This window comes from Phoxinus phoxinus (assembly GCF_949152265.1).
Source record: "Phoxinus phoxinus genome assembly, chromosome: 13".
In the NCBI taxonomy this organism is placed as follows: Eukaryota; Metazoa; Chordata; class Actinopteri; order Cypriniformes; family Leuciscidae; genus Phoxinus; species Phoxinus phoxinus.
Window position 1 is genome coordinate 31,978,685 of NC_136888.1, and position 25,791 is coordinate 32,004,475.

The 25,791-nt window shown below is 36.9% G+C and overlaps 1 protein-coding gene across 4 annotated transcripts in view; it reads right to left on the bottom strand.

Moving 5' to 3' along the window:
- The window catches only part of LOC307008968 (CAP-Gly domain-containing linker protein 4), a 50,338-nt gene extending 24,656 nt beyond the window's left edge, over window positions 1–25,682 (bottom strand). For 2 of the 4 annotated variants that reach the window (XM_079632313.1, XM_079632312.1), the window contains exons 1-9: window positions 25,531–25,659; window positions 16,151–16,297; window positions 14,926–15,065; window positions 12,648–12,741; window positions 12,329–12,490; window positions 12,054–12,172; window positions 6,558–6,623; window positions 3,356–3,613; window positions 1,793–1,928 (exon numbers count right to left, since the gene is read on the bottom strand). In XM_079632313.1, the coding sequence (XP_079488439.1) occupies window positions 1,793–1,928; window positions 3,356–3,613; window positions 6,558–6,623; window positions 12,054–12,172; window positions 12,329–12,490; window positions 12,648–12,741; window positions 14,926–15,065; window positions 16,151–16,283 (1,108 nt within the window). In that variant the 5' untranslated portion in view covers window positions 16,284–16,297; window positions 25,531–25,659. Of the gene's footprint in view, window positions 1–1,792; window positions 1,929–3,355; window positions 3,614–6,557; window positions 6,624–12,053; window positions 12,173–12,328; window positions 12,491–12,647; window positions 12,742–14,925; window positions 15,066–16,150; window positions 16,298–25,530 lie in introns of all 4 variants that reach the window. The other 2 variants (XM_079632315.1, XM_079632314.1) reach the window with 1 other exon arrangement.
- Between the last annotated feature and the right edge of the window lie 109 nt (window positions 25,683–25,791).

Here is a 25,791-nt window from a genome sequence, read left to right on the forward strand (position 1 = left end):
TTTGATTTTTCACTTTACCATGTTCTGCTCATGTTGAAGTCAGCAGGACTATACCTAAAAAAAAAAAAAAAAAAACCTGTGAACATGCTGATATCAAGAGAAACTAGGGCTGCACGATTTTGGGAATACATTTTAGATTTATTCTGGTTAAAATTGCTTTTTAAAATTTATAAAATACACACACACATATACACACACACACACACACATATATATATACATTATATATATATATATATATATATATATATATATATATATATATAAAATGAACAACAGGCATACGTGCAGGACTGCATAAAATAATAACAATAGTAGGCTATAGCAGGCATCGTTAAAAAGGAACACTTCAGTAACACTACACTAGAGAAAAATATATTTATTATCATATGTTACTTCAAATGTTTACATCGATATGACGTTACATCGATATGACGTTACATCGATATGACGTTATGAAATGAGATTGGAGTAAAAACATGAAGCCTATGTTTGGGGCGTTTTGCGGATTTTTCTGTCCGAGCCCGGCCCGCGTCCGATAGGCATAAATATATATTTTTCTCATACTAATTACACATGTACGTTTGTTTGTGTGGAAATTATTCGGAAATGTCAACAGATGAGCGCATCAGCGCGCAGAGCAACAAGGCTCTTGGCGCGCATGCACGTGTCTCGTTGTCACGGCTACATAAACAAATTTCCGCACACAGGGAGACAGATGTTATGGTAATATTTTACATGTATTTTAATCACAAAAACGAACGTTGCATCAAGTGAAAGCATCAGGCACATTGGCTACCTACATAATAAGATAAAATGTTCAATGCCGCGACTGAGAGCATTCACTGAAGCATCGAGCAACAGTTCGACTGCAATGTGAAGTTTATGCAACAATACAAACTAATATAATTCAGAATTATTTCTTACCTTAAAATCTTTCTTGTCTTCAAATCGCGTTCTTCTTCGGTAAATCCAATAATCTCACAGCATGTCTTCCAAACTCGACGACTGCAGGACTGATGAATTTTGGCGGCGCTTTGTTGTTGAGGTAATGGGGGCGTTCGCGCGACGCGTGGACGATTTGCATCTCTATATGTTTTGCGCGTGTGGGTGTGGTCACATTAAAACTAATGAGGAAGGATTAGATAACTTGGATATCTTGTTGGTTTTATACAAATTACTTAAACAGAGAATATTTGTTTTCGTTTTAAATCAGATAATTTAAAACTACACACTTAAATGTTTATAAATATATAGAGCTCACAAATGTGTGACAAGTATTCGCTGAGTTTTGTTTGTTTAGAGACGTGCTCAAGAAAAAAAAAAGTTCACGAGACGGAGAGGCAGAAAGCACACCCTGTTTAATTTCTTTATTTTACAAAAGCACAACGTTTTGTTTTGATTGTAAGTGGACACATACAAAAGTAGACATCTCACAGATTATTTTTTCATATTTATTAAGTCTGTATGACCATATTTGACGGAGTATTTTAAGTTTATTTAGCTGCTATGTAAAAAAAATCGCCCAAATCACGCCGGCGTGATTGCCGACCCCAGGGGGTTAATAGTTATCGAGCTGGGTTCAAATATCCCAGTGTCACGGTCTGGTTAGCTGGTTAAGACAAAAATTCTGATTAACATGGAACAGACATGACTCATCCTAATTGTGTTGTACCTGGTTAGCTTGTTGTACTTTAATGTTAGCAGTACACTTACTAGTTAGCTAATTATTTAACATTACTCTTTGCAAGTGACTATCATAAGAGAAAACCATGTACATTTAAACTCTTACCATGTTTAATTGGGCAGGTGAAGTACTGGACGCCAGCTACCGATCCATCATTCTTGCCCACTGGTTGGTGAAGCTCCACCCCAGCCCAAAGACCACCAGCAAACTCGGTACTACCGCAAAACCGAAGAGTCCCGACCTTAAAAAACAAACCAGAGGGTTGATTAAACCAAGATTTACACATTTCCGTAATGCATTTAATCACGGGACCATGAGAGCATCCCGCAGAAACAGTAGCAAACACACGGGAGGCTCTGTGGGGACAGTGTGAGAAATAGTTGTCTGGCCGCGTGGGCTGCCGAGGTGATAATACATGTTCAATAAACCCGTTTCATGCTCTCTTTATCTTGCTCTGTACTCCGGAGGGCAATGAAAAGTGATTACTTCTTTATTCCAGAAACAAACAAGTGCATCCGCACAGAGCCGCACACATTTAGGCTCGCTCGACAGGTCGCCCTTGTTTTCTTATGCGCCGACATTCATAAACAGGCAAATTAGCTTGGATAAAAATAATGTTAAAAGTAAAATGGGGATCAAAGAAAGCCAGCGGCGCCAAGGATCCCTGAAGATAATGGGGTTTTGATTAGCCAATCTGTAGATTCCCGGCACTCTGGTCACTTTAGTCCCAATGTGGTGGAGGATTTCATTAATGGATCATTTGGTGTGTAGGTATGCGGGTGCGAGAGCAGGTCAAAAAAAAAAAAAAAGGAAAAGGAAATATTTCTGCAAGGAGAAAGCAGAGCATGCACTCTGGTCTCTTAACTCCCGCCATTCTCCTTACCCGCTGCAAATGGGATTGAGAGCCCCAGCTGATTCCCTGCTCATTACTGATGATGTCACAACGGGCATGTAGGACAGATTTGATTGCGTGGCAGCTTTAGGATACTATTCACTGACATTTTAGTTCTTTGCTAGGAGCAGTGCATGAAGTGATTTCTTTCTGACAACTCTCATTTTGCAGAACATGTGTGGGGGGTGCACCTGTTTCTATTAAATCTGATTTCTCAACGGCTTCGATCAATATCAATCACAGCAAACCTGTTATGTTCAAACACTAGCATCCGTAACCCCTGTCCTTATATTTTATGTGAGGACCAGCAAGTACACACATTTCCTTGATTTTTGAAACAGACAGATGTAAAAAAAAATGTCCCAACATACACGATGGATGGATGGATGGATGGATGGATGGATGGATGGATGGATGGATGGATGGATGGATGGATGGATGGATGGATGGATGGATGGATGGATGGATGGATGGATGGATGGATGGATGGATGGATGGATGGATGGATGGATGGATGGATGGATGGATGGATGGATGGATGGATGGATGGATGGATGATGGATGGATGGATGGATGGATGGATGGATGGATGGATGGATGGATGGATGGATGGATGGATGGATGGATGGAATGTCCAATTGTGTGTTCAAATGCTTTTTGAGGCCCCTGCATGTGCCATATAAATATAAATAAAATATGTTTGCTCCTGAACAGCAGTGCGAGTAACACTGCTGTGCTCATTACATGCTCAAAGAAATGCAGAACTTATGCAGTACCTTTTGACCAGCGATGACAACTTTGTCTCCAAGGTGAAGGCCCATGCTTGAAAGCTGGGCATGAGCTTTGTCCGAGAGGAGACCTGGAGGTCTGGCAGGCAGGAGAGGGAGGAGGAGAGTGAGAGGAGTGTCGGGTCTGGGCAGGACGTCCCGCAGCAGTGTGCGCAGCTCTTTAACCTGGACTGCGGCATCAGCCATTTCCAGAGGCATATCTGCAGGCTCTGGAACAACATCAGCCGGACACTGGCCCTTATCATTCTAAAGATGTAAGACAAGAAACACACAGGTTCAAAAAGATGCTAAAGATCCTAAAAGAAATAGTGACAAAAAAGCAACATAAAGAATCTTAGAAAGGTGTTGGGCCACCAGAGGAACATCATAGAATTAAAGAATGAAGGTGATCTCTCAGAACAACTTTGTATTGATTTGCAGCATGGATTTTCCTTTAATTTGACACCCGTCTTGTTTATACCACAAATACCAAGAGCCATCTTTAGGAAAACTGCTTTGTAACTGCAACTAACAAGCTTCTCATAATGCAAAGTAGTTAAGCTGCAGTCAAGCAACTCTTTTAAAAAAGCATTTCGATTCACTAACAGCTACCAACATAAAGTGTCTAACTAGATTGAAGCTATTTAGGGAGAAACATCTTTTTAATTATACAACTGATTGTATTTTCATGACGATCTTAATTAGGATCTCAATTAGGCCGGCAGCCTCAAACTCAAACACATAATCAACACTAAATAAAACAAAAAATAATAAATATATAACTAAAAAATATATTAACATCAGTGTTTTAACTAAATGTATACATTTATAAATATTATATTATTTATGGGCAGGGGGACGTGGGTAGCAGTTGACGCTAAACAAATTACGTAAATAAATTAAGTTAAAAAGTCAAACCAATTTGCTAAATTATTGGGATTTCCCAATGCTGAAGAGAGGATTTTCTAGAAGAGCGTGTTTGATTATTACCTCGTATTTCTCACGGGAAACACAACATGACATAAAAAGCCAGCAATGTTATGTTTTGTTATGCCACACATTTTCTGGAATATAAGTCACTTGTTTGAATCATCTGAAATATTATGAATTGTGACTTATATAATGCAATTAACATCAAGCACACAAAACATGCAAAGGGCACATATTTGGTTTCATGCCACACGAGAGATGTGCGTGAAACCACGTTTATTTGCATAACATTCCCCACATGCTCACCTATCAAAAAGAAAATTGCCCAAGTCAGTCTTTAAGCTGTAAAACATCTCCAATATTTATTTATGCCTCTGGTCATAAAGCTTTTTAGATAAATGCAGAGGATGGATGCCAGTTTGTTTGCTGGCTTCCATGACTGCAATATGCTGTGTTTTCCGCCAACTGGCAACCCGGGGTGTCGAAATACTATTGGGCGAATTAGCAGTGGGCGGGATCACACAGACCAAAACAAAAAAAAGACATTCCGACCCGGAACGCATATTTCAAAGTAGAATAATTGACTGTCACTGTAGCATAGCAGTATTTGAACATAGCATGTTTCCTAAATCTCTGCAAACACATTATGGCATTTGTATTATTTAGTACAGCCCCTCCCCCCAAAAAATACATTTAAGTGCATACATTTGGATTTGAGCCGAATTAGAGAGGTAGGTGAGCTCAAGTTTATTCGTATAATGCATTTCCCACATGCCAGTATTAAATTAGTTTAGGCTTAGTGTTAACTTATATTTTTCATTCCTGTTCTGCATTCCATTACATTTAAAGGATTTGTTGTGGAGCTCAGATACATCATTATAGTATTTAGAATATTTTTTCTTAACAAAATGACTTATTTTCTGGAAAAATCCTGTAGTTACGCCGTAATCCCGGTGCAAGTTAAACTGAATCACTGAATGCAGATGTACCAGGGCGAGTTACACACTAGATTAAAATGTTCATCAGTATGTCACATCAGCCCCCTCCGGCCAAACAGCTCAATGCTTGCTGAAGCACGGCCTGATGCCATTTTTAAATGTATTACACAGCCAACATGCTTGAGTAGTGGACTTCTCTTGCCCTTCTGTTTTATCCAACAATGTGTTGTGGCAGCCACCGAGCTGGAACCAAACACGGAAGACGGCCAAAACAAATGTGTCGTCCTTGACATGGCTTGGCTAGTGAGCAGTAACTGTGGCTGTTTTGTTTTTCCTCAGCCCATTGGCTCTCTGCAGGCTTTAGACTTAATGTGCTTGTCCATTTCGACATGCTCATTAATATGGGGGTGGGGGTGGGGGGGTCCATGGTTGCGACATCCATTTTGAAAGCCTCTCTTCACATCAAGAAAAGCTGAAAGGTTTGGATGCACCACACATTTCTTAGATGGCAGGGTGAGTTGGAGTTGTTTTCCATCTTTAGACACATATAAGTGTACAGCTCCAGACAACTGGAAAGTATAGGGCTCTCAATTTGTAATGGGCTCATAGATAAACAACACCGCTGGGCTCATGCAGCTCCATACATCAACTGAGTCTTTTACTATCAGAGCGCGAGACAATGGCACTAAGGAGCTACCTACCTAGAAAGCACATTAAAGGGATAGGTTACCCAAAAAAAAAAAAAATTGTCATCAATTACTCACCGTCATGTCTTTCCAAAACCATAAGACTTTCAATTATCTTCAGAATACAAATGAAGATATTTTTATTGAAGTCTGAGATTTTTCTGTCCGCCCATTGAAAGTCTATTCACACTCAGTCTAGTCAAACTCTGATGCTTCAAAACATTCATAAAGACAACATAAAATCAATCCTTCTGAAACAAGCGGTTTGATCCAAGTCTTCTGAAGAGACACGATCGCTTATGAACAGATTTCATTTAGGCTTTTATCTGCAAATAAACATTGATCAGTGAATTTACACAGATCACTCACATTTGGTAACCCTGTATGTTTGAGCATCCGCAAGATACATGAGATTTGTTCTTGTGCATCAAGCATGTACGGTTGAGCTTGCATTTACCATATTTGAGTGCATTCTGGGCGACTAAATAATGTCTAGCCATTGCCTAATAAATTCTTAGGTTTCTAACGCCAGTGTGTGTGTTAGAGGGTAAGTATAGATATAGTTTCACTCGCTGAACACTTGAGAGTTTCACTCTCCGTCATGCAATCTCTAGATTCTGTATTATTTCAGTGCAGCTCAATGGATGTGCAGCGTACCTGTATTTGACGTACTGTAAACTCTAGGGTGAAGGCGCACGACTCGCCGTCGCTTTGCTGAGAGCGCTGTTTCTCACACACATGCAAAGAGAAAGCGAGAGTCTTACATACCACACAGAATCGACGTGCTACATTTAAACGATATTCTTTGTTGTATTTTCATCTCAAAATAACGGAGTTCGTTTGGAATTATTATGCTTTTAAGAACAAGCATGAGATATGTCGGTTTCTCCGGTAGTGGGCGGAACTAATGAGCAAATGGGTTTTCAAATGGTCATGTGCCTAATTTGGCTGGCTTACCAAGTGACAATTAAATTTGCATTGAAACACTATAGATTTTGAACGGGCGTACAGCTTTTAACATGGTAATGGTTGAATTTAGCATTTCTTTCCACATTGTTAGCTTAGCAACATGCTAACATCAAACTTTCCAATGTGGAGTGGTTGCCTACTCCAAATCAGTCACATATGAAGCCCAACAGCGATTTTTACGCGTACGCTAGGGTATGTGTACAGTGATGTACACTTCATCATCAGTATAGCAGCTACATGCGTACCATATGCACATAGCCAAATGTTTCTGACCTAGCTCACATATTGTGCCTTGAATGTTTTTGCACTAATTAGTTTGTCCACAAACTACATGCACTGATCCGATCCATTGTTTCACAGTTGTAGAAGCAACAACACACGGTAAGTGCTTATGTGATAGGGTTAAAAAATACCCACAACTCTATATTTATCGCTGGAGAGAAATAGCTCAAACACTGGACAAGGATAACACTAGCTAATGTGCATGTGTCTGTTTTTCACGCACGCTGTCAAATGAAGTATACTTTGAAAGGCTATGCGTTCGGCTGTACGTATATGCTAGCATTAGCGTCAAAACTGAAGTACAAAGCAAGACGGTTCTGAAAGCTTTTCTACAGGTGATTCTCTTTGCACAAAGCTGCAAATTGTGCTTGTGCACTCATAAACAGACACAACCCTTAACTTTGATCTTTTTTTTTTTTTTGGCTGAATCCAAGAAAACTGAAAGGTTGTGACTGTTAGTAAAAATAACCATGAGATGGATGATGCAGGCGAACAGTGATGGGAGAAATGCTGACTGTAGGTCTGAATGTCCTGACAAGTAGTACCCTTCAAACCTGCGCTCAGGTTATATCCTCCTCGGCTAATGTTGAACTACATCCAAAATGGTGCTGTATAAAGGTTTATCACCATCACCGTGACAGGAGATTGTTAGCACAACTATGGTACTCAGCATGGGTGCAGTTTGGAAAACTCCTTCGGATAAATGTCGATTGCTATGTCCTTAAAATATGGTAATTTAATCCGAGGTTTATGGATCACTTATCTTCTAATCCATGTGCCTGTACAGTGAATCATGCATAAATAGAAAAAGGCATAGAAAGTATAAACGCATGCATGTATTGTACAAACACGCACACTCTGCTGAGTCATCGTTTCAAGTGAGCAAATGAAAGCATCTTCTGTTGGGCAAGCCTGAGCGGTTTGCTAATGATGATGCTCAGAAGATGAAGTTCAGCTCAGCGCTGACATGGCCACAGCAAGCTGGAAAAAATACAGCCGCTTTTATTTTTAAAAAAAATTCCCCAACAGAATTAGGGTGAAATGGCTCATTGCCTCAATCACTGCTAATGTAATGCAGGAATTACCACAATTATTCAAAGGTGATATTTGATTATGCTCCTCTGGATCATAGAGAAAATTAAACAATTATATGTCCTGAAACTGAAGCTGACACATTGCCTTAAAAAAAGGTTCAGTCCATTTCAGTGCTCCCTTAATAGTGAACCTCATTTCCACTGCATAAGACTGCACCCTAGTGGTCAACAAAAGCGCCTGCAGAAAGATCCGCTACTCCGTTTCAGAATCATAACGACGAGCAGCTTCATGTCTGTCAGATGAAGGATGACTCACTGAGATGGTAATATAACTCCACTAGCAGGGGTCTGAAATAATAACATAAGAGATAAGGGACGAAACAAACAAAATCCAAACACTATTCGTAATTGTCACAATGTGCAATATAAAAAAAGTTTGTGTCCAGGGATTGCAAAGCAAAACTGGTGTAATTGGGTGACAGTGTGCTTAAAGACAATGAGCAACAATACTTTGCTATTACCCAAACTCCTTCCCCACATATTCTACCTATTATCAGTGTTGTTGCTTGGCAACAAGGCATATTTTTATGCCTAAACCTCAGCTACTCCAGAGCGTTCTCCACTGACACGAACGTCTGCCAAGCCTGTTGTTACAACGTTATCAGATGATTTGATGTTTGTTTCACACACTGATGATATCTCTATTAGGGTGCCGGGTGAAGAACAAAAACCGAGCTAAAAAAAACATCTCCTGACTGACGATAAATGGACAGATGCCCAGACTGGCAACAAACAAGCCGCACTACTGGCAGAGATAACGCGGGGTAAAAAATGAAGGATTGGAAACTCTGGCTGCCTCACAACAGAGAGGAAAAACACAGCGAAAGTCGAGCATCTCGCCCAGTTCCTGCTTTATGTGCTGGCAGCTGCGCTGATAAACCCTTTACATGCAAACAAACCTCTCTGACTAACGCCCTACTAAAAGGCCTGCTGAAATGAAATGCATGCATTTCACAAAAGTTTAAATAATATCAATAATTCAGTGACATCTGCTGTTTGTGAGGAGAATGACCCCTGGCAGTGACGCTCCGTGAGTTTAAAATGAGTTCAGGGAGAGAAATGAGCATGGCTAATTTACTGCTGTGCTGATGGGACAAACTGAAAGAGAAATAATAAAGCTGGCTGTGAATGTGTGAGTGAGTGCGTCAGCAACACCTTGTGTGCCTACTTACTCTGTCTGTCTGTCTGTCTGTCTTAATCTGTCTGTCTGTCTTACTCTGTCTGTCTGTCTTACTCTGTCTGTCTGTCTTACTCTGTCTGTCTGTCTGTCTTACTCTGTCTGTCTGTCTTACTCTGTCTGTCTGTCTGTCTTACTCTGTCTGTCTGTCTGTCTTACTCTGTCTGTCTGTCTGTCTTACTCTGTCTGTCTGTCTGTCTGTCTTACTCTGTCTGTCTGTCTGTCTTACTCTGTCTGTCTGTCTGTCTGTCTTACTCTGTCTGTCTGTCTGTCTGTCTTACTCTGTCTGTCTGTCTGTCTGTCTTACTCTGTCTGTCTGTCTGTCTGTCTTACTCTGTCTGTCTGTCTTACTCTGTCTGTCTGTCTGTCTTACTCTGTCTGTCTGTCTGTCTTACTCTGTCTGTCTGTCTTACTCTGTCTGTCTGTCTCTGTCTGTCTGTCTGTCTCTGTCTGTCTGTCTTACTCTGTCTGTCTGTCTTACTCTGTCTGTCTGTCTTACTCTGTCTGTCTGTCTTACTCTGTCTGTCTGTCTTACTCTGTCTGTCTGTCTTACTCTGTCTGTCTGTCTGTCTTACTCTGTCTGTCTGTCTTACTCTGTCTGTCTGTCTTACTCTGTCTGTCTGTCTTACTCTGTCTGTCTTACTCTGTCTGTCTTACTCTGTCTGTCTTACTCTGTCTGTCTTACTCTGTCTGTCTTACTCTGTCTGTCTTACTCTGTCTCCCTGTCTGTCTGTCTGAAGGAACAATGCAGACTATGATACACATTTTTCAAATAATATTTTATAAAATATACTATTATAAAAAGTGATATCTACTTCCTCACTCTATGATACACATTTAAAAACTACTACTACTACTAATAATTTAATTAATTTAAATTACTGCATATTTAATAATAATGTATATGTGATAATATATATTATTATTATTATTATTAATATTCATGGTTTTAAAATGTGCATCATAATGCAAGGAAGTAGATACCATTTTGTGTTATTACTAAAAATGTGATTAACATTTTTTTTTAATCATGTACTACTACTACTACTACTACTACTATTTAATTTATTTGTATTGTTAAACAATCATTGTTCAGAAAAATCACTTTTACATAATAGTGTAATAAATAATAATAATTAATATTATTATTATTATTATATTATTATTATTCATGGTTTTATAATGTGCATCACAGTACGAGAAATTAGATGCCATTTTTAGAATACTATATTTTATAAAAGTTTATATTATATATACAGTATTTCATATAAAATATATTATTATTCTAAAAATTATATAAATTTCCCCACACTACGATGATACACATTTAAAACCATGTATAATAATACATGTCATGTATTACCAAATATAATCATTATTATAAAATATATTTTAAATTATTTACCATAGATGGTGCTATAACTGTTAAAAAACTTCGAAAAGCATATATTTCCTGTAAATGGTCTATGATCTAGGTGGTTACAGGCTTGCTTAATGAAACAAAATATTTTTTTACGCATATGTTTAAAGGCTTTAATAATAATACTAATATATAACAATATGTATTATTAATATAATTAATAAGGTGATGCACATTTTTAAAACCATGTACTACTACTACTGCTACTGTTATCATTTAAAATTCTATTTTTTAGTATCAAATACAATCATTATAATCCGAAAATATACAATATACAATCACCTTTAAATACTGTATTATTTATGCTACAGTAAAGTACAGAGAGTAGATAGTAAAGGGAAGGTAAAGTTAAGAGGAACCAGGCATGACTTCTGTTGCATCCACAGGAGTAAATCACGCACATCTTATTTTCATTACGGGTGCTGGATCACAAGTATGATCCATGTAGTAGTAAGTAACAGATCCGCACACCGAATAAGCTCCCATTAAAAAAAAAAAATTATTTAGTGACGTTTCGGGCCTCACATGGCCCTTCCTCAGACTAACAGGAAGTAAACAAACAGTTACCTTTTTAAAGTCTGTATCAGTGACTACACCATCACACAAATTGGATACACCCATCAACATACATTGATATTTACATATTTATACATCGTGTCCAACACAGATTAAGAATTATATATTTACATATTTATTCCCCCTGTTAAATTGTCTAACATATATATTTTAACCATATCTCCAATTCCAGTGTAAAACACATATCAGATGGTACATCATTTAACCAGAAAAATACAAGGCAACTGATTTTTTTCAACATTACATTATTTGTACAGAATTTATACAGAAAGAACTAAGAAATTCAAAGAGACTATATGTATTACCATTCATAAAGACTTTCCGTACATCAAGAAAACCATCTATGAAAAGACCTAGAGAATCAAAAGCATTATTCAAAAATCCATATTAAGGTAAAAATCAGATGGGGATTCGGACAATTTTTAAACTTGAGGCCCGAAACGTCACTAAATAATTTTTTTTTTAATGGGAGCTTATTCGGTGTGCGGATCTGTTACTTTCTACTACATGACTTCTGTTGCAGACACGACTCTCCTGCATAATGAGCATGAGAACTACAATAAAAAATAAAAACTTGAAAAACTAACAAAGAATGCTGTTTGCTCTGTTAGTAGCTGTAAGCGAAAATCACAAACCCTAAAAGCGGGGTTGGCTCCCAGCTCCAGCAGACACTTCACCGCAGAGGTGCACAGGTTGGAGGCAGCGATGTGTAGCGCAGTGCCGAAGTCAAAATCACTGCAGGTCGCATCCACCTCTGAAACCCAACACACCACATACAGACATCATCATCATCACACACACACACACACACACACACACACACACACACACACACACGCGCACATGCGCTTGCCAAGAGATTCAAATGGAGATTTTGATTCCCACTGTTTTTTCCATTATCTCTCCTCACCTCCCGGCTGTGACGCTTGCAGAACCACTCGGATGAGAGGAGGGACGTCGAAATACGCAGCGTAGTGGAGAGCGTTCATGTTGGTCCAGCGGCTGCGCAAGGACGGCTCGGCTCCCAGTGACAGCAGCTGACGGGCCAAACTGGACGCGCTCTCAGCGTCACCTGCAATCACATGACATTCTCATATCACTGCTTTTCCCAGATATCACTAGTGCTCGAATAATGATCTGTCCTTGAGATTTCTACTGAAACATACTATCACAGAAACGTTAATCAAAGAGATGTATTGTCAATTGTGAGCACATGAATACACGCTCACCTATTCCAGGAGCTCCTGCCTTGCAGCAGTAGTGAAGCAAAGTCATGTCAGTGAGACCATCTCTGTCATTGACACCACAGCCTCTCTTCAGAACCTACAGAACAAAGCAAATCGCACGTGAATGATACAGAGCAAGGACATCCAGCTAAAGATTTCATGCACACACACACACGCACACTGTCTAGAAAGATAATGTTGCAGTTCACAGAGCCTGACACTAAACGCACAACGAGGGAGTGTGTGAGTATGTTTTATGACAGCTGCAAGAAAACGTGAAATTAAAATTGACTCTGTTTAGTTGAATAAATGTCCCTGTCCTTGTTATTCGAAAGAAAAATAAGTTTGCTTTCACAATCTTTCATTGAAATGAAATTACATTCATTGCCTCAATGAATACAAACATTTTCAGGAAAAATACACCAATTATATTTTTACATGTCATCATGTAGTCTTTTGTTCTGTCCAAAACCTAGTTTGGACAGTGTTTCTGACCTAAAACCTGGGCATTTTTAGGGCACAAACATTTCTGTGTCTGTGTATGTACAGTGTTTATGTTTTTTTAATGATTATTAGAGCAAGGTAACATATTACCTGACAATGAGCAATACATTTGTTACAGTATTTATGGTAACACTTTAGTTTAGGGTGTAATTCTCAATATTAACTAATTGCTTATTAGCATGCATATTATATTATATGATATTGGCTGTTTATTAGTACTTATAAAGCACATATTAATGTCTTATTCTGCATGACCATATTCTACATCTCTTAATCCTACCCAATACCTAAAATTAATAACTACAGTTACTAACTATTAATAAGCAGTAATAAGGAGTTTATTAAGGCAAAAGTCATAGTTAATAGTTAGTTAAAAGTGTGACCTAATCTATAGTGTGACATTGTTTTTGTCTTTACATGTCTTTTCATGTGTTATTTTATTTTTATTATTAGTAGTCATTGTGTACATAATATAAAATATGAATAAAATATATTTTAAAAAAAAAGTTTCCTCATACTTTTTCCTAATTTTTCCTCATTCCTCATGTTTCCTCATTTCCTCAAGTTTCCTCATTTTTTTATGGTAAAAAACAAAACAAAAACGAAATTCACAAAACTTTTTTCTGGTATTCAGGCAGATATAAATGGAAGCTTGTTTCCGCCACAGAATAAAACATTTTAAAAGATAATTGCGACTTTTTATCTTACAATTACAAGTTTACATCTAGCAATTCTGAAAATTATTAAAATACTTTTTTTCTCGCAATTGCAACTTTATATCTTATAATTATGACTTTAAATCTCCCAATTCTTGCATGTTATAAAGTCAGAATTGCGAGATATAAAATGTAATTAAAAAAAAAAAAGCTCAGAATTTCAAATTGGTTTCTCGCAATTGTGACTTTATATCTCACGATTCTGACTATAACACACAAGTGCGACTTTATATCATGCAATTCTGAGATGTAAACTGACAATTGTGAGGGGGAAAAAAAATCAGATAAAAAAATCAGACAGAAAATATATTATTTTATAGTAATCTGCACAATGATAAAGTCTATATCGATTAGCATTACATTATAAATATAATCTATTATTATGAAAATACCTGGCATGGCTCGAAGAACACAGGTCAATCAAATATCATTGCAATCATGTTTATTGTCTTCACAACATCTTTATCTGCATGTTACAGCGATCTCTGAAAGCTTTGTTTGTGTCAGGGACTTCCTGGAATGTCACATGATTATGGCTCTTCTTCATGTGTTTCATATATGGACTGCATGTGCATAGGGCGCCCTCAGGCTGCTGGTATGTATTGAAAACACAGTCCATCAGAGTATCCAACGCTTATAATGATTACATCGACGCCTTTGGGTATAAATTCAATAAATATTATTCCTGTCTATAGAAATCTGATATAAACCTATGAGAATCTATCAATATTTCTCCAAATCTTCACATTTTTGAGCTAAAAGTCCTAAAGCCCACAGGAGTTTTTTTCTGAATGGGAGCGGCTGACGCTCATAATTCACATTAAAGGTATCGACTCATTTTAAGACATTAGTGTCACTATAAGTTTCTCAGAATACAATAGTGGTCAAATACTGAAACTTGAGTCTTATATCTTTTTAATGATGTATAGTTTGTCAAGTTAATAACATTAAATCTGATAGTAACTTTGAACTATTTAAACAAAAACAAAAAAAGCGCTTCAGTGCACCGGCACACTGGCAACGGTTAACAGGTTTAAAGACCAGGAGTTTGAGATTCTGACCTCGTTGCCAATGACACTAATATTCCGCTGGACTTGGGGAACCCACTGCCTGAGAACAGCGAACAGCTCGGGCACAGTGGTCCGAGGATCCAGGAGAACCTCCCGACACAGAGGATCATCCAGGTCAAAGAACGAGAACTCTGCAAAACAGAACGCTTGAATCAAACTAAACATTTGCATGAGTCAATATAAATTATTTCAACCTATTCATCTCGATTTATCCATGCTGAGCCAGAGCCCCGATCACTCAAAATCAGTTAAACAGCTCCGTTTGAAGTGAATTAAAGTGAAGTGTGAGAGTGAATGAGAAGCGAGTACAGAGAGAGAATGATGTATCAGTGCTGACAGGCAGAAAATTGGAAAAGAATTTCTGTGACCTTGTCAATACTTCAGCTTTACAGCAGCTTAAGCAGTGTCCGCAATTTAGGGTCTAAAAATGTACTCCATAAATAAAGCTACACTTCAGAAAACAGCTAAATAAGTTGTTTGTTTATTGGCCAGGAAGCCTTACGACCGAAAAAAACAAACAAAAATACATCGCTGTACAGCCGCAGGCGGAACTTGATGAGAAAAATACCTTGTGTCAGCATTTTTTTGTGACCTACTTAAAAACTTGCATGAGAACTAAGGCTGTGAAACGATTAATCGCATCCAAAATAAAAGTTTGTGTTTACATAATATATGTGTGTGTACTGTGCATAATTATTTAGTATATATAAATACACACACATGCATGTATATATTTAAGAAATATTTGCTTAAATATACTGTATGTATGTATATATATATATAAATTAGGGCTGTCAAAAGATTAATCGTGATGAATCACATCCAAAATAAAAGTTTGTTTACATAATATATGTGTGTATACTGTGTAGAATTATTATGTATAAATACACACACATTCATGTATATATTTAAGGAATAATTGCATTTATATACTGTATATACATTTATATAATTGATATTATATATAAATATTTTATATATAAATATAACACATTTTTCTTAAATATATACATGATTGTGTATTTTTATATATATTTAAATAATTATACACAGTACACACACATATATTATGTAAACACAAACTTTTATTTTTTGATGCGATTAATCGCGATTAATCGTTTACAGCCCTAATGAGAACATTCTCACAGAAGGCTAAATGTTTAAGTGAAAGTGAAAGGATATCAGAAACTTGACGTGTACAGACCCACACGCTCACCGCAGTCTGAAGGCATGGGCACTGATGCCACCTGATGGATCACCGGTCGCTCAGAGTTATGGGTAATAATACTGTACCGCCCCAGGACCGAGTCTCCCTCTGAAGACTCCCTCAAGACATCCTCCTTGGTCATCGCCCCCTCACCACCTAAACACAAATATATTTAGAACAAAACACATTCATAGTCACATATATTAACGGGGCCCGTTTAATACCGGGTTTCGGTACCCATCCCTAGTCTCTAGGAACGTTTAGTGCCTTCGCTATCTTTTTGTATCCTGCTCCTTGTTTGTGAAGGATGAGGATATGCTCTCTCTTAACTTTTTGGACCATTATTTTGACTTCTTTTGCAATATTTCTTTCATGCAGTCAAACATGACTCAACAAACCTAGCCAGTTCAGATATGGCATGTGTTCTAGCTCAAGCACACCTGGTGTAACTAATGAATCCCTTGATTAGTTGCATCAGGTGTACTTGAGACAACACCTGCTTTGCAAATGTGTTCTGTTGTGAGGGATTCTATTCAGGGGGTTGAATAATTTTGAGACTGCGGAAGTCAGTAAAAGTTGCATTTCTAGTTGAATTTGGGGAAATCACATGAAACATTTGTTGTGTTAAGCCATTTCTATTACTTTTGTTTGATTTTTTCATTGCAAACAGCTGAAAGTCTGTACATTTTGCCAATAAACCTTATTTGCAATGGAGGCTGAATAATTTTGATTACATCTGTAAGAGCTTAAAGTCAACGTGAAATCAAGATTAATCCTATTTTTTATATCAGTAATATTTGGAAATATAAATATGGTTTAAAATAATTTGTTCTATAATATATGCCAGATTACTCTATTGCCTTCAGTGTCACATGATCCTTCGGAAATCATTCTAATTTGGTGTCAACTAACAGCAACTGTTGATTTGGTGTCAACAGTTGTGCTGCTTAATATTTATTTGGGGGGAAACATGATAAAAACATGATACATATTTTGGAGTGTTTAATGAATAGAAAGTTAAAAAGAACAGCATTTATTTGAACAGAAATTTTCTGCAATAATGTAAAAGGCTTTTCTGTCACATTTGACCAATTTAATGCATCACTGCTGAAAAAAAAAAAAGTGTATTCATTTCTTTAAAAAGAGAGAAAAATGCTGTGATATTACTGATGTCTATAAATTATGCAAGGCTCTGCTGCATTCAGACCAGTTATGCAATTCTCACTTTTCACAACCCATGGGTAAAATCAATTTGTTTCCTACGTGGTTTTTCCCCCGGTTCACTCAGACATGTCACAAAAAAAGAAGCATTATGCAACCTCTGATTAAAGCTGACTTTAAGTGTACATAAGAGGTGTATTTACAATCAGCTTCTTCTAATGTAATCATAGTCTACTTAATTCAGTGCATTCATTCAGGTTATGCGTTTTATGATTTATTAATGTTATGATATTTGATGTGTGTATTTGCTATGCAAGTTTAAATAAGCTCAAACTTGATGTTGAATGCGGGTGCAATGTTCCATCTCCATTAAGAGAAGACCCTGTATGACCATTACTAAGAAAAGTCTGTAAAAAATACAGTGCACTGTACGAAATAAATAACTGCATATACTTAGTGGAACACATCTGGAATGAATAATCTCCAATTATCTGTGATCTTCCATTCTTCCATCAGACTTGTGCATTCGATTTGGCATATGGCTGTAAGTATGGTTCTGTAAATTTTAGATTTGAGATCTGAGGACCTTCAAACTGGCTGTATTACTCTCTTATGCCTTTGTAAATGTGGAGAAAATAGTTTGTTCAGATTAAAATAACCGAAAGTCAATTGTACTGTATTCGAATGCTTGTTGAACCTTTATTTCCTAATGGCACAACATATTTTTGCAGACATTGAACACAATAGCTATGCTAAACTGATTTATAAAAAACACCCTTCTGTCCAATCCTCCAACATTGTTGTAATACAATGAAGATTAGTGGGATCCAATGTCGTTTAAAAAACCCATTAGCTCATTGAAACATTCAAACAAAAAAAGTCATACAAGTTCAAGACTGACATGAGGGTGATTTTGGTGAACTATCCCGTTAATGTTACTGTGATGCTCTAAAATTGCACTCTAAAAAATGCTGGGTTGTTTCAACCCAATTTTGGGTCAATTATGGACAAACCCCAAACGTTGGGTTAAAAATATAAATGTTTAAATAGCATTTTTGATCCAACGTTTGGGTTTGTCCATATTTGACCCAAAATTGGGTTGAAACAACCCAGCATTTTTTAGAGTGTGCTGTCGGTAAGAATAAGGCTTTACTTGTCCATCCACAATAATATAATATCTTACATTATCTTCATTTTTTGTTTTGTTTAGATTTTGCTGTTGTTGTTTTCAAATATTGATACAAGTAATTAATAGCAATGAACGCGATTAATAAGCATAGGCTACGTAATTAATAACATTAAAATGAAAACTGACAGCCCTAGTCATTAATAAAGTCACCAGAGCTGGCAATCTCAATTTACTGACATCATTAGCCACAGCTTCACTGTGAGCCTCAGCACACTGAATTACAAAGCTGCTTAAAATATCACACTCGCTCAGCTTTGGGTGTAATAAAAGAACACTTATTCTGCGCCCGAAAAACAGATTAGAGAAGGCTGAAGCGAATATAAAAGACGAATTCAAATTGTGCATCAACAAAAAACACAGAACCGGTTAGGATTCATTAAAAAAAGAAAAAGAAACAATGAGCACACACAACACTCACCATCACGGAAGTCTGACCGTCTGTTTTGCGTTTGCTCAATAACTAACATTGTGGTAGTTTTGTCCTGCTAATGATGGGTTAAAACGAACCTCAACAGAGGTACAGTAAACCCTTCAAGTCCTGCATTTCTGCACTCTGCCATCCCCGGCCACTGTCCGTGAGGCTATTCAAACACACCCTCGTGAAAGGGCAGGGCTATTCTTTGTTTGAATGTTTTTAGATGTTCTACTAGTAGAGATGGGAAAAGTTGTTCAACAAGTTTATTACGGATTAGTGATGTCCACCAGTAAGTCAGTAATATATGCTTACGTTTATATAATGAGGTGTGCATGTTTCAAAAGTTACATTCACAAGTGGACTGTCAGCACACTACAACATGTAGTTATAATTACGTAACCATTTGGCCCATGTGACAGAGATTTGAATGAGATTTGGTGGCACGGAAAGTACAGTGTGTGAAACGTGTGCATAAGAAAAAGTGTTTGGCTGGTTCATTGATACCCTATTTCAATTTGCAAATAAAATTTGCATTTATTTAAAGGAATGTTGGCTCCAATACGAGCTAATCTGTAACATGCTTTCTATTATCACAGAAAATAATCTTGACTGACTTATAAAAACAAGCTAAACTTAAAGTTACAAGAAAAAGAAAAAATGTATATACTGAAATATATATATATATATATATATATATATATTCACCCTCATGTCATTCAACTTTTAATTTATGGAAAAACTCGTTGTGGTAAATGAATGAGTGGAAACAGTTTTTTTGTTTTGTTTTCTAAAACAATGAAAGTCAATGGGGTCCAAAATTATTTAGACCTCATTGATTTTCAAAATATCTTCTTTTGTGTTCCACAGGAGAAAGAAAATCATACAGATTTGAAATGAGGGTGAGTAAGGGTATGTTTGATCGACAAGGATGTCCTAAATTATTTTTTTCCTTTGCATACAGATGACAATGTTGTCAAAGCAATCCCTGTTAACACGGATTCACGAAAACGACTAAAAACACTGTATTGTGCTGCCAGGCCAGTGGTTGCCGATGTCACATTGTAAAGAACTTGCCTATAGACATGCGTATGACATCACTACTTTCACAAATTCACATTTTTTTTAGTTTACACAAAAAAGCCAGAACACGAGAAGATTTTCATTTTTAGTTGAAAACTGTGTCGTGTTAAAAGGGAGATAACATTTCTTCTGAATGCAAAACAGTCTAGGTTCACTTAATTTACATAATGCCAAATATGTGTGATTTACAGATCACTGTACAAAGATAAAAATGACACATAGGAGAATATCAATGTATTTACTTTTTGTGAAAAATAACAGCATTTAAGAATCTACCAGAATATGTCAATATGTCCTATAGACATGTGTATGACATCACTATTTTAACAAATTCACATTTTTTTTTTAGTTTACACAAAAAAAGCCAGAACACATGAGAAGATTTTCATTTTTAGTTAGCAACCGTGTCGTGTAAAAAGCCCCTTGATGACAGAAATTTTGAAGATTCAGGGAGATAAAATTCCCTCTGAATGCAAAACAGTCTAGGTTCACTTGATGTACATAATGCCAAATATGTGTGATTTACAGATCACTGTACAAAGATAAAAATGACACATAGGAGAATATCAATTTATTTACTTTTTGTGAAAAATAACAGCATTTAAGAATCTACCAGAATATGTCAGGCACATTTTAGGAAATTCCGCTTTTGAGATTAATCAAAATTCATGCCTTGAATGTGCACGTCATACATAGAAACCCCAAAAGTACTATCTTTAAGCTTTATTTTTCTGTCTTAAGTTGTTAACTTGTATAAAAAGTAGCCCAGTTGCACCTTTGACCCTTCACTTTTAGTCTGTGTGTACTTCACAAGGGCTTTTTAAATAAACTCATAATTCTGTCATCTTTACAGATATAACAGTTCATCTCCTCATTTGAATCACTGTGCCATTATTACCTTTGCATGGCAATGAATGATTAATAATGACCAAGAATACGTGGCATTATGTCCATTATAAGCGAAGCACTCAGAGCACCTCAAGGTGTGTATGCACAGCACAAACCTGCCCTAGAGAGAGTAAACAATCTTCTAATAGATCAGAGGTTTCAGTAACAAAGACAGCATAAAGACAGGATTTAAGTTACCGGTACCTATTACAAGAGACTGCAGAGTTTTATATATTGAGAGAGCTTGTTATGACTATCAACTTTACCTTTGTTGCTTTGTTGGTCAGGTCAGCTGGGCTAGTCTACTAAACCTGAACAACAATAAAACGATCCGAAAAGGGACAGAATGATTTCCCAGTAAACATGCACATTCCCCCGACGTTAGTATTTGGTTCCCATTTGGTTCTTTTTGGGAACATGATATTAAAGGTCACATTTCTTTTAGGTTGTATTATTTACAAGCATAAAATAATGTTCCCAAAACATAGCATGGAGGTTTTTCAGAGCCAACGTAAAAATAACTTTAAAAGAACATTATCTAATCGAGTCAGTGAACGGTCAATGTGATTTTGCCTACTAAGATATGTTCCTGAGTCAACATATTTTATTGATCCTGGAACAACATTCCTGTCCAAAATTGCTGTCCTAACCCTAATACCCCAAAACCACACATAACATAACCCTAAAATCAGAGGGAAATGATAGGTGGATAACACAATGTAGAAGCACCTAACCCTGGTTGTAAGTCTAAACTTGACATAAACTATTAACTAATTCAATTTGATTGGTTGAATGAAATATTGTTTCCATGATCAACAAATATGAAACTGAAAACATTGAAGCTTGAGTCTTGTAGAGTGCAACTGACTTAACACACACACTAGTTATAATTAGTTACAGCCGATATCTACAGATGTTTACCTATTTCCACAGAAAACAATTACGGATGATGGTCAGTATAAATAATGCATATTAATGATCACTGCTAAAATTAATCACTTGTTTTTTACTATTTACTCACAATTGACCATTTAAATCACAACAAAATTAACAAGGCTGTCTGCATAATTTGTAATCTATGTAATCTCTCAAACACAATCTCAAAATAGGCAGATACAATTAATCTGCCCATCTGGTATATCATTACATCACTAGGCTGCATATAATCAAAATGCATAAATGCAGGGAAATATCTAGTGTTATATAGCCATTTTAGCGAGTCACTAAACAACTAAATTACTTCTTTTTTTTTACACAATCTGTTCCTTGTGTGTAACTTGGTACAGTACTAACATTACTATGTACCATGGTAAGTTAATTCCTTGATGGGTCATTCCACGAAATCAGTGCCTTTTCAACTTTGAAAAATTAAAATATAAAATAAGTTTAAACAATTTTTTTTAAATATCCATTAAATGAAGACAGCATAAAATAACAAGAAATCGTATTGTGCCATCTCAGGCTATGTCATTTTTTATTTTATGACTATTTATCTACCTCATGTTTTGATATTTTTGTCATGCCTGTTACAGACACATGCGTTACTATATACTATAGTTTTAATTATAAATATGTTATAGTTTTCACATATATGAGCAGTATTTTAGTCCCTCTTTTCACTTGAATTGTTTCAAAATTTAGATTTTTTTTTTCAATCTTATATTTGTCATTCAGATGACCAAGAACATACAAATTTTGGAGGGTGATCACATGTCAATTAAGAAAAATATATATTTTTACAAGAGAGATATTAAAAGAAGGGCTTTGTCAAAAATACAATATAAATAGGGTTACAATGGAAAAACTTGGAAGGCCATTTCAAATATAATTTTTATATTTTTTATGAAATTAATGACAGTAACAGGATTGACATCATAGTAACAGGACTGACCAGAGTAACAGGGATGACAGGACACACATTCTTCAGCGTACACTGCACATATTTGTTTACATAATTTTGTAAAGTTGTACCTTTTTAAATTGTATTACTTGACATAGTTGTATTAGCGAAGCACATTACATTTCTAAGAGATCTAAAGATTTAAGGGTATTGTAATTAGAGTAATTAGACCCATGCTTCCATCTGTTTGTCTGTGTAAGTATGTCCCCTCACAGTACTTAAAATATACTGATCTGGTTCAATTATTAGGCAAGGAAGAGAATCAGCCCTCCTCGTAGGGGCGCTCGTTGAAACAGGTCAAAGGAATCTTCAATAGAGGAAGACTCGGGACAGCCGGCAGTTGGTCATCTCCTTTTACAGAACAGCAGTGTGAGGAGACACAGGGCGTTGGCTTTCAGGTAAGTAGCAGCAGATGACTGGGTATCTCCGCTTGTAGGACCACAGTGGGGGTGGGGGGGGGGGGGGGTGGGGGGGGGGGGGGGGGGAGCAATGACCGTCAGATCAGGCGCAGCAGACAACAGTAGGTGGTGGGCAGGACACAAGGGACTACAGGTAGGTAGCGGCAGATAGTGGGCTTTCTCTTTTCACAGGCCAGCATCAGATAACTGAGTGTCACCTTTCTTTCACCGGGCAGCAACAGGCGGAATGCAGCGGCGGATAACCGGATCTCTCTGTTCACAGAACAGCAATGGTGAGTACAGAATCCAGCAGTTAATAACTGAGTCTTCTCTTACCACAGGACAGCAATGGTGAGTACAGAATCCATGAGGCCACAGGAGAAGATTTATGTATGGCAGTGAAGCGACGCAACTGACGGTGGTAGGTCACATGATAATGACAACATGGCGAATGTAGTACGTCCAGATTATATTCATACTACACACATTCATACTATATAAAACATACTTTTTTAGCGGTTATGAAGTAATTACTTATTCAAGAGAGTATGTAATTTCGGATGCAGCCTACATCTTGTGTAGTGTACTTGTTCTATGTCTATTCTAGAATGCATTGTCCCATGCTTCATTGCACTGCTTATACTGTTTGTCTGTGTATGTATAGCATTTTTTTATTTATTTTTTTACTATTCTGACCTTGAAGGACCAGCTTCTTGTCGATCTGGCTGTAGTTCTGGGCTCACTGGAGGTGTGGACAGGCTGCTGAGTGCAACTGAAGCTGCCTTTTTAGCTGCCCTAAACTTTGCCTGGGCTGCTCTCCATTTTCTTCGCTGTATCCTCTGCTCCCTCTCGCTGCACTCTTGTATGTTTTTTTTCTTCTCCTGCTCTCTGTCTCTCCTCCTTTTCTGCTTCTCCCATTGAAGGTATTTTGCCCTTCTTTCAGGATCTGCATCTCGGCGAGCACGGTAGCGCCTTTGCTTTTCTGCTGCACTTAATGGCATACTACTATCATCTGTAAAAGTGTATAGTGCAAATATAAAATAAAATATAAATCAACACAATAATGTTAAAACTATTTAAATAGTTAATACAAAAACAGTGTGGCAGGTGACACCTAATCTATGTCATCCCTGTTACCCCACATGTCAAAACCTGTTACTATACAAAAGTAACAGGCCTGACAGTAACAGGTTTGACAAATTCAAGCTAATTTGCTAATTGCTAGCTATTAGGGCAAGGCCACAAAAGCACATGTTGTACACTTTGAAAGGATATTACTTGTAGATATTGATTACATTAAGATAAATAAATAATTGTTTAAATTTATACTTTAAAAATCAGTAACAGTTTTGACATTGCATGGTGTCCCCACCTCAGTTATACCTAATAAATCATCAAAATAGAGCATTATAGAAGAGAGAGAGAAACTTACTTGTGTTTTAACTGTTGAAATAATGATTGAGAGATGATGTAACTTCCTGGAAGTGATGTCACAGGAATGTACCATTATTTTACAAGGGGTTTTTGGTGAGGGTAACAGGCATGACATGAAATCAGGGGACACCAATAAAATGGTTTATATTTTATTAAAAATAATGTATATTTATGCCAAAACATTGCTTAACAGTGACACTATACTTAGAACAATATGAAAATGTGATTTTTGTATAATTTTGCCTTCAATTTGCAAATTAAAAGTCCTGCTGAAAAAGAACAATCACAGGGAGGGACAGGCCAAAAACCATACCCTTATCAGCATAAATGCAATTTTAATTATTTAAAATAATATATAAATGACTTTAATTTAATGTAATATTGAGGAAATAATACATAGTACTATTATGTTTTTAAATCACAAATTTATTTGTTATTATAGTAATTCTACGTCTGATTATTTCTCAGGGACACAAAGGGCACCAATTTCGTGGAATGACCCTGATACCATCACTTTACCATGAAGTACTTGTCTTGTTCAGCACTCAGATGTGATAGTTTATTGTCAAAATGACAGATTACGCTTCTGACTGACCTTTGTAAATGTAAAACACCTTTCACAAGTAATAACTCGTTACATAACACACAGTGCTCGAGTGCACTGGACCAGCAGAGCATTAGAACCGGATTAAAGCCTGATTATTGCCCAGTTTGGACTGTTATCACAAAGATGTAATTACATGCGTGTGTTTCCTGAAACTCACTATCATGTTCGTTCACTAAACAGAACATCACTAGTTCTGCACATCCTGCAACAGCTTGTTGAAGGGCCATGCATCATTTCACATATCGACTGCTTCAAATACACAGCAAACACGGACATGACAGGGTCGAGAGAGATGTTCTGACACGGCGATAAAATACCTGCTCCTTAATGACACAGAAAACCGAAGTTTCTCTCGTTGGGTCGCTAGCTTCGAGCTCATGTTTTCATTTTATCTTCTGGTTTCAGCGCCTTCGATTTGTCCGGATTCACTTCCGACATCGTGACGTAATTCAGACGTCACTCAGCGCATGGCAAAACAAAAAAAAACGCCTTCAGTATCTGTAATATTGCGATGAAAGGGTAAAACAATAATAATGATTTTGGAAATACTTTTATATTTTTGCACTATGCTTTTATTG